Raw genomic sequence first — 10,756 nt, 5'->3', positions numbered from 1 at the left:
CTATACTGGAGTATCTGGAGAAGAATAACCTCATGACCCAATGTCAACATGGGTTTACAAGGGACCTTTCCTGTCAGACTAATCTGATAAGCTTTTATGAAGAGGTAACTTCAGGACTGGACCAAGGGAATGCAGTGGACGTGGTGTACATGGACTTTTCAAAAGCTTTTTATACGGTGTCACACAAAAGGTTGATACATAAAATGAGAACAATGGGGATGGGGAAAATATGTGTAAGTGGGTTAAGAGCTGGCTCAGGGATAGGAAACAAAGGGTGGTTATTAATGGAGCACAATCGGACTGGGTCACGGTTAGCATTGGGGTACCACAGGGGTCGGTGTTGGGTACCACAGGGGTCACTATTGGGTATCATAGGGGTCAGTATTGTGTACCGCAAGGGTCAGTATTGGGCCTGCTTCTTTTTAACATATTTATTAATGACCTTGTAGGGGGCATAGAGAGTAGAATTTCAATATTTGCAGATAACACTAAACTCTGCAGGGTAATCAATACAGAGGAGGACAATTTTATATTACAGGAGGATTTATGTAAATTAGAAGCTTGGGCTGATGCATGGCAAATGACCTTTAATGGGGATAAATGTAAGGTCATGCACTTGGGTAGAACAAACAAGATGTATAATTATGTGCTTAATTGTAAAACACTGGGCAACACTGTCACTGAAAAAGACCTGGGTGTATGGGTGGACGACAAACTCACATTTAGTGGCCAGCGTCAGGCAGCTGCTGCAAAGGCAAATAAAATAATGGGATGCATTAGGAGAGGCATAGATGCTCATGAGGAGGACATAATTTTACCTCTATACAAGTCATTAGTGCAACCACATTTAGAATACTGTGTACAGTTCTGGTCTCCGGTGTATAAGAAAGACATAGCTGAACTGGAGCGGGTGCAGAGAAGAGCGACCAAGGTTATTAGGGAACTGGGGGGTCTGCAATACCAAGACAGGTTATTACACTTGGGCAACTATATGACTATAGTTGCCCATAGTATATGTCATCCTCTGGCCCAAGTAAGTCACAATAACATGTATGGGTATAACATCCTTTTCTTATAAGCACCACTTATTTATACCATATAAATGAGATCATGTATATACTATTCATCCCATGGGCAACTATAGTCATTTTGCTATCAGGTCAGATTAATATTGAGGATCTGAGAGGCCAGTAGTACCTTTTTTAACAACCCCCCTTTCCTGTTCATTGGCTATAGGGCACTTCCTTCATTGTGGTACCCCCTTGTTTTTGTTGTTTGACTAATTTGACTTTTTACAATTTTACCTAATATAGGTTAAGTTTTAATATCCACCTTGCTACACAGATAATCCCTTAATTAGCCCCTATGGTATATCCTGGCCCCCCGTGTGTCAAATTCCTTGCTCCAGCCGTATGTTCTCCCATCCTGCCCTTGTCATGATCCATGCTGGATCAGGACTGATAAAAAGCACAGGTAACCTTTTTTTTCTTAAGCTGTGCTTAAGCTTGGTTTTTGCCCCCGGTGGCCATTGGGATTATTGCACTGTGGTGTCGTTTGTTCTAAGTTTGCCCCCCGGTGGTGGTGAGCGTCATTGCACTCTGGTTTCTTTAGTTGAGTGCACATGATTATAATGCAGGTGTGATTGTTCTGGCTCTACTATAAAAGAGTCACAGGTGTTGCAATCAGTGTTGGTGATAGTGTTCATTTCAACCATCCTTGGTGGAGGAAGGAGCTGGAGAGCATTCCTTGCAGCACTGTCTTAGCCCTGGTGTGGAAGGAGTCATATGGGATTTCCTTGTAGCTCTGACTGAGCTTGGTGGCAGCGATTCAGGAGGAGAGCTGCATTCTGGTGGTGGACTCTGTTGCCAGGAGCAAGTGCAACAGAGTAAAGCTAAGTGGTATTTCCCTGTTTGTGTTTTTCCTTAGTGTGTATTAGTGCAACAGTGGGGCCAGTGTCTGCACCACCCAGCTCCCTAGCAAGGGATAGGTGTAGGGTGTGCCAGGCAACAGGTTCCTGATCGGCGCCCGGTGCGGAACCGGCATTGGGAACGTTAGGAGCGTTAGGGACACTGACTCAGGGGAGTGCAGGAGGTCTCCACGTCCCCTTTCCCTATCGCAGGGCCCACCATTGTAACTGTTTCACCTTTCCCCGTGTCTTGTTGTTTTAGTTACCGGCCTGCGGGTCGTGTTACACAGGACAGTATCACGTGCCGCATCTTGTTGTTTTAGTTAACGGCCTGCAGGTCGCGTCACACAGGACGGGTCATCGTGACAGCCCTCATGAGCATCCATTCTGCCCCATGTGATGTCCCATGATCCTGCCCCATCTGTCTCCATCGCATCCATCCTGCCCCATCTGTCTCCATCCTGCCCCATGATCCTGCCCCTTGCTTTATTGCTCTATTCTGCCCCCCCATTCTCCATTCTGCCACCTTTGCTCCATTCTGCCCCCCCATTCTCCATTCTGCTACCTTTGCTCCATTCTGCCCCCATGCTCCAGTCTGCCCCTCCATGCTCCATTCTGCCCCCCATGCTCTATTCTGGCCTCAGTTCTCCATTCTGGTCCCCGTGCTCCATTCTGCCCTGTGTCAAATTTTTGGCAATGCTCCTAACCACACCCATTTCACAACTAGTCACACCCATATCCACGCCCCAATCACACCCATTTAGTACTGCTGATCACACTGACTGGTACTGAGGGCACAGTGGCTGGTACTATGGGCACACTGACTGGTGCTGAGGAAAAGAAAGAACAGAGAGAGAAAAAGAAAGAAAGAAAGAAAAAGAAAGAGCAGAGAGAGAGAAAACAGAGACAGAAAGAAAGAGGTGAAAGAAAGAAGAGATAGAAAGAAAGAACAGAGAACAGAGAGAGAGAAAGAAAGATATGTATACCCCTCCGCACATGTAAAGCGCCATGGAATAAATGGCGCTATAACAATAAATAATAATAATAATAGAGAAAGAAAGAGGGGAAAGAAAGAACACAGAGCGAAAGAAAGAAAGAAAGAAAGAGGGGAAAGAAAGAAAGAACAGAGAGAGAGAAAGAACAGAGAGAGAGAGAAAGAAAGAACAGAGAGAGAAAGAAAGAGGGGAAAGAAATAACAGAGAGAGAAAGAAAGAACAGAGAGAAAGAAAGAGGGGAAAGAAAGAACAGAGAGAGAAAGAAAGAACAGAGTGAGAAAGAAAGAACATAGAAGGAAAGAAAGACTAGAGAGAAAGAAAGAAATAAACAGAGAGAAAGAGAGAAACAGAGAGAGAAAGAAAGAGGGGAAAGAAAGGAAGAACAGAGAGAAAGAGGCAAAAGAAAAAGAACAGAGAGTGAAAGAAAGAACAGAGAGAGAAAACAAGAAAGAAAGAGGGGAAGGAAAGAACAGAGAGAGAGAGAAAGAAAGAGGCGAGAGAGTAGTGCAATATGTGAGTGCGGAGGAGAGAACAGCGCAGAACGTGAGTGCAGGGGAGAGAGCAGCACAGTATGTGAGTATGGAGGAGAGAATAGCACAGTATGTGAGCATGGAGGAGAGAACAGAACAGTATGTGAGCATGGGGGAGAGAGCAGCGCAGTGTGTGAGCATGTAGGAGAGAACAGCGCAGTATGTGAGTGCAGGAGAGAGTAGCACAATATGTGAGCGTGGAGGAGAGAGAGCAACGTAGTATATGAGTGCAGGGGAGAGAGCAGCGCATTATGTGAGTGCAGGGGAGAGAGCAGCGCAGTATGTGAGTGCAGGGGAGAGAGCAGCGCAGTGTGTGGGCACGGAGGAGAGAACAGCGCAGTATGTAAGCATGGAGGAGAGAACAGCGCAGTATGTAAGCATGGAGGAGAGAACAGCGGTGTATGAGTGCAGGGGAGAGAACAGCGCAGTATGTGAACATGGAGGAGAGAACAGCGCAGTTTGTGAGCGTTGGGTAGAGAACAGTGCAGTATGTGAGCATGGAGGAGAGAACAGCGCAGTATGTGAGCATGGAGGAGAGAACGGGGCAGTATATGAGTGTGGAGGAGAGAACATTGCAGTATGTTATTGTTGAGAAGAGACCAGCGCAGTGTATGAGAACAGAGGAGAGAACAGCGCAGTGTGAGAGCATGGAGGAGAGAACAGCGCAGTATGTGAGTGCAGGGGAGAAAACAGCGCAATATGTGAGCATGGAGGAGAGAACAGCGCAGTATATTAGCGTTGGGTAGAGAACAGCTCAGTATGTGAGCATGGAGGAGAGAACAGCGTAGTATGTTAGTGTGGAGGAGAGAACAGCACAGTGTGTGAGTTTGGTGGAGAGAGCAGCGCAGTATGTGAGTGCAGGGGAGAGAACAGCACAGTATGTGAGCATGGGGGAGAGAGAGCAGCGCAGTGTGTGAGTGCAGGGAAGAGAGCAGTGCAGTGTATGAGAACAGAGGAGAGAGCAGCGCAGTGTGTGAGTGCGGAGGAGAGAACTGCGCAGTATGTGAGTGTGGTGGAGAGATCAGCGCAGTATTTGAGTGCAGGGAACAGCAGCGCTGCTGAACCATCATACTAGCAGTCCTTGTAAGGGCTAATTTTGTGTTTTGCTGTTTGTATCAGATACAATCTGTATTTATCCTAGGGAGGGAGATAGTGTTACAGGCAATGGCGGATCTTAATAGGGGCGGATGGGGCGGTTGCCCCGGGCCCAAGGTTTTTTGGGGGCCTTGGGCACTGGCGTAGCATGGTGGGGGGGCGGTTCGCCCCAGGCGGCATGTGTGTGGGGGCGGCGCGGCAGCAGCAATTCCACCCTGCAGTGCAGTGCAGCGGTGGGCAGGGAGCGATGCGATCACGGCAGCTCCGCTGACCGCTGCCTGCAAGAGTGAATAGCAGGAGCGGAGCGGCAAGGGTCCGTCCTGCTTCCTGCCCGGAGGCCGCGCTTCCTGTTTCACACAGAGGAGCGCCGCTGAATGACGTCATCATTCAGCGGCCGCTGCTGTGTGAGGGAGGAAGCTCGGGCGATGCTGCGGACAGGTGAGAGGAGAGAGGTGGTGTCTTGTGTGTATGTATGTATGTCTGTGTGTGTGTGTGTGTATGTCTGTGTGTATGATGGAGCAGGCAATGATGGGAGTGATGGTCTAGAAGGCAGTGATGGGGTGAAGGAGCAGACAATGATGGGGTGATGGAGCAGGCAATGATGGGGGTGATGGAGCAGGCAGTGATGGGGTGATGGAGCAGGCAATGAGGGGAGTGATGGGGTGATGGAGCAGGCAATGATGGGGTGATGGAGCAGGCAATGATGGGAGTGATGGGGGTGATGGAGCAGGCAATTATGGGGTGATGGAGCAGACAATGATGGGGGTGATGGAGCAGGCAGTGATGAGGTGATGGAGCAGGCAATGATGGGGTGATGGAGCGTGATTTTGTGCGTATTGGCCGTAGGCCTACAGCTTATGTGCAACGTCTTTTTAGACCATGTCCACACGTGGTGGAATGGTGGCGGGTTTTCCGTATGGACCCGCAGCAAACCAAGTGCTGCGGTCCGTACGGCTGTCAATTCCCGCACGGGGACCGCAGCGCTCAGGTGGGAAGGGGGGTACAGGGGCCCAGGTTTTATGAACAGCCCCGGGCCCATAGTCCACTTAATCCGCCACTGGTTACAGGAGAAGGGAGGTTGGCTGAATACAGTCTCTAGTCAGGGATTAGGGCTTTGCAGTCAGTTGCTAAATAAATAGCAAAGGCAGTTGACCACATTTTTTTTGGGGGGGTGAAATAATTGACTATAATGTCAACCAGAGAATATTTGGTGCTTTGTAGTACATTTCTGTGTTATGTAACTCACCAAAAAGCGTTGACATATTTTTTTGTATTCAATTACTCATCCATATACTATTACATGTTCTGTGGTACATTTCAGTGGCAAAGAACAGGGCTGGGACAGGCTCCTCGAGTCGGATCAAGACGGGGCTACTAACATTGCGAGAGATAGATAGATAATAGATAGATGATAGATAGATAATAGATAGATAATAGATAATACATAGATGATAGATAGATAATAGATGATAGTTGGTTGAAAGCTTTCGATTCTCCGACTATTCCTGTGATCTCGGATATATTATGTAGAATGTTCCGCGGCTCGCACATGATGTGCATCGTCCACTCTGTATCTCATGGAGACATCTGGATAATTGATTCTGGTGCCTTTACTCAGATAAACAGCAATAAGACTCCGAGCCTGGCTGGATCTCCGGATAATGGAGTATGATTTATGTGGTGGCACTCTGCGCTGACTCCGGTTACACAGGTGCTCGGCTGTTCGGGCATCAGAGGAGGCGGAAAAAAACAAATATCGGCATCACCACAGCATGTTCTGTATGGAAAGGGGAGCAGGAGCAGTGGAAATGCAAACATCTAGCCACTGATTGCCGTGTATTCCATATGTACAAAGAGGTTCTGCAGCAGCTGCACTATATTGCATTGTACTTAGCTATTGCTTAGTCTATTAACCCCCATGATAACAGCCTATAGCATTATAATCCTCTACCATCTGTACAGGGGGCACAATGCAGTCAGGAGGTAACATCCTCCTGGAGTCACCAAACCCAGACTCCTCCATCAGACGCAGATAGAGAAGTGTGATCCATCACTGCACAGAACGGCTTTACACCACTCCATCCGACGCTCGGCATTGTGCTTAGTAATGTACGGCTCCATGCAGCTGCTCGGCCATTAAGTTCCCAGTGGGGGGCGCAGTGTTTGGAGGTCTGGACTCTGCAGTTATAGGGTCCTATTTCTGGACCATTCTGGTAACAATGAGCTCTGCACTACTGGCCGCTCTGTCACATGTTCGTAAAGGCTGGTGGCGTGGTGGGGGGAAGGAGGTTATAGATTGGGGGCAACAGGGTCGGAAGTGTTACAACAGGCGTGAGGGAATAAATGGAAACGATAAAGATGAGGGGACCAATACTTTTCTCCATATAGTGTACATATGAGTGTACGGAAGTGTGACAGAGCTTAAGGATTTGCGACATCCTCACCAGGGGCGGTGTACCCGCCGATCATCTGCATCTTACAGCGTAGGAGCTCATTCACACCTCCTTATATCGCTTCCTTTCTTCAGAACTGTAAATAAGAAAGAAAACATTGAAACTGTTTTACGACGACTTCCGTTCTTTGACACTCGCAGGTTTCTATACTCACGGCATTATCTTCCACATGTAGCATGGTCTGACGATCGGTATTAATACAGCGATTAACCCTAAGAACTCAATGGGTTACATTTTCTAAAGTCGTGCTCTTTTATTTATTTATTTTTTTGCATCGCTCCCATTTTTTTTTACATCCGTATCTCAGCAAAATTGTCAAAAATTGCAACAAACAACAGTAAATCCAATTACAAAAACCAGTAAAAATATGGGTAAAAAAACTGAACTCCCCCCAATAAACAGAACAGAAAGGAAACATTGTGGAGACATAAGCTCTATCTATAGTTATTCTGTATTTTTTCTAAGAAAAATTGCAAAATTCTCAAAAATCAGAACAGGAAAAAAATTCCATTTCCTTTTTTTCTTTGAATCTTCTAATAAAATACAATTAAAAATGTATAGAAAAAGGAATAAGTTATCAGGGAGGGATGATGAGCTGCGAAGTGGATGTGTGCGGCTGCCGGTACCCTTGTAGGATCGTCTCTCGGCTCCGAGCGTTGGAGGGTTAAGCCTGGTTGGCCGGGTACATGATGCCGGTTACTGCTGCGATTACATCCCAGCAAATCACTCCATCCTTCCTCTACAATAGAAGGAGCAGCTGATGATGGGCGGGGGAGCCTCTTCTCATGTGGTGGAGAGGGGAGAGGCATCTCTGTTAGACACCACTCCATCCATCTGACCAGCCAGAGACGTCAAAATCAAATTAATAGTTTCCAATCCAAGGACACAGGGTTCCCTGACTTCAGAAGCTCTGTGTGATGCTGCTGGAGAACATCCAAGAGACTCCAGCCTCCCCATGGATTGATATCAGCTGAGGATGAGAGCGCAGACACCAGTTTTGGTGCCTCCTTGTGTTGATCATCACCAGGACACAAAGGCATTTATTTTCCTAAATCGATTCAAAACTCTGAAACATGCTCCGAAGATTCAATCCCAACCGGCATGGCCACCTCGTGATCACCAACGCCTTGCTAAGATCTTCTGAAGCCCATGATACTTTGGTCTTGAAGTTGATCGGGATGCTCATCTTGGTCAGTGTCACCCTTTGCTGCCCCTTAAATTGCCACTGCCATAATAAGACTCGTGTGGTGCAATGCCATGTCCTATCTTCTCAGCAGGATTTCCCAGAGGATGTCCCTCACTGGGTCCAGAACCTGTCAATCACTGGAAGCAATATAAGTGTCCTCCAAGGTTCCTACTTTCGGAAGGATGGGATACAGTTAATCAATCTAACAAGTCTTCTCCTTATCAATAACAGCATTCAAGCCATCGAGTCGAAGGCGTTTCATGATCTACCCAACCTGACCAACCTGGACCTAAGCAAAAACCCACTTGAGTATTTGTCTAACGAGACATTCTTAGGATTAAGTCAACTGGTAACCTTAAAATTAAACAGTGCCCTACGGGAAAAATTGTTTAACTCTCCTTGGACAGATGGCTTGACAAACCTCCGGAATTTAGAACTTACCAGCAATGATTTACAAACTTTCCCCAAAAACATCTTGGATCTTCAAAGTTTGCAGACCATCAACCTGAGGAACAATTCAATTAAGATGATTGATAAAGAAACAATTTTGCAACTTAAGGAAATGAAAGTCCGAGTCTTTCTAAGCCCCAACCCAATCATCTGTGACTGTAAGACCATCGACATGATCTTGTGGCTGAAAAACACATCTCAGACATCAGAAGACCAAAATCTTAAGTGCTCTGCTCCTCCAACCCAAAACGGGACACTTGTCTTACGCATGAAAACTGACAACCTAAAGTGTATCAGCGAGGAACTGGAGACTGCCTCCTACGTCTTCTTTGGAATAGTGCTGGCTCTGATAGGAGTTATATTCCTTATGGTCCTCTACTTGAACAGACGAGGGATTAAGAGGTGGCTCAATAATTTCCGGGAAGCCTGCAGGGACCAAATGGAAGGATATCATTACCGATACGAGCAAGACTCGGACCCCAGGAGGTCAAATGCCTCAACTGGGATTTAAAACCGGTCAAACTGGTCTCCAGTTCTGCTATACTGGAGATTTCTATTTATTATAATGCAAATGGGAAATGAAGTCATAATAACATGTAAATAATGTATAAGTGCGCGGCAGAATCACACTGTATATAATGTACGAAATACAGATCACATAACGCAAGAAACGTCTGGTGAGTAGAGTTATTGTGGGGTGAGTCAGGTGACGGAGGAGCCAACGAAGGGCCAGAGACGTCCAGCGAGCGGAGAAACGGGCCAGGAAGGTCTCCCCCTGACCTAATGTCATGCTCCGAATCTCCGAGAGAGAATGTTCTCATCAGGCAGGATGAGATCTACAGCAACGAGCAGAGGAGTACGGGAGGAAGCTGGGAATCGTCATCATCATCATCATCATCGTCATCATCATCGTCGTCATCATCATTGTAATCATCATCACCGTCATCATCATCATTGTAATCATCATCATCACCGTCATCATCATCATTGTAATCGTCATCATCATCATCATCATCATCATCATCATCATTGTCATCATCACCATCATATTAAATCACTCAGAGCTGAATGTAGCAATCATTATATGTTATTGTTATATTATCAAGTGTTACATAGGACTGCGGGTGACATCTACTACATTATCTGTACTCGGAGACTTATCACTGTGTTATCTGTGGTGTTACATAGGGCTGCAGGTGACATCTACTACATTATCTGTACTCGGAGACTTATCACTGTATTATCTGTGGTGTTACATAGGACTGCAGGTGACATCTACTACATTATCTGTACTCGGAGACTTATCACTGTGTTATTTGTGGTGTTACATAGGGCTGCAGGTGACATCTACTACATTATCTGTACTCGGAGACTTATCACTGTGTTATTTGTGGTGTTGTATAGGACTGCAGATTACATCTACTACATTATCTGTACTCGGAGACTTATCACTGTATTATCTGTGGTGTTACATAGGACTGCAGGTGACATCTACTACATTATCTGTACTCGGAGACTTATCACTGTGTTATCTGTGGTGTTACATAGGACTGCAGGTGACATCTACTGCAGTATCTGTACTCAAAGAGTTATCACTGTACTATCTGTGGGGTTACATAGGACTGCAGGTGACATCTGTTACATTATCTGTACTCAGAGAGTTATCACTGTGTTATCTGTGGTTTTACATAGGACTGCAGGTGACATCTACTACATTATCTGTACTCAGACTTATCACTGTGCTATCTGTGGTGTTACATAGGACTGCAGATGACATCTACTACATTATCTGTACTCAGAGAGTTATCACTGTGTTATCTGTGGTGTTACATAGGACTGAAGGTGACATCTACTAAATTATCTGTACTCAGAGACATATCACTGTGCTATCTGTGGTGTTACATAGGACTGCAGATGACATCTACTACATTATCTGTACTCAGAGAGTTATCACTGTGTTATCTGTGGTGTTACATAGGACTGCAGGTGACATGTACTACATTATCTGTACTCAGAGACTTAGACTTATCACTGTGTTATCTGTGGCGTTACATAGGACTGCAGGTGACATCTACTGCAGTATCTGTACTCAGAATCTTATCACTGTGGTGTTACATAGGACTGCAGGTGACATCTACTAC

General features: G+C 46.1%; 1 protein-coding gene across 1 annotated transcript; it reads left to right on the top strand.

Annotated features, from left to right (window-relative positions):
• The first annotated feature begins 7,461 nt into the window (after window positions 1–7,461).
• LOC141051537 (trophoblast glycoprotein-like) lies at window positions 7,462–9,286 on the top strand. Its single transcript, XM_073548499.1, has one exon. It carries the CDS (start codon window positions 8,053–8,055, stop codon window positions 9,124–9,126), a length of 1,074 nt encoding a protein of 357 aa, XP_073404600.1. The 5' UTR covers window positions 7,462–8,052; the 3' UTR covers window positions 9,127–9,286.
• Window positions 9,287–10,756: the final 1,470 nt, after the last annotated feature.

This window comes from Dendrobates tinctorius, unplaced genomic scaffold (assembly GCF_039654945.1).
Source record: "Dendrobates tinctorius isolate UK_male_01 unplaced genomic scaffold, ASM3965494v1 ptg000157l, whole genome shotgun sequence".
NCBI classification, from domain to species: Eukaryota; Metazoa; Chordata; class Amphibia; order Anura; family Dendrobatidae; genus Dendrobates; species Dendrobates tinctorius.
Note: the sequence above shows the minus strand (reverse complement) of the source record. Positions and strands in the feature narration are given on the sequence as shown.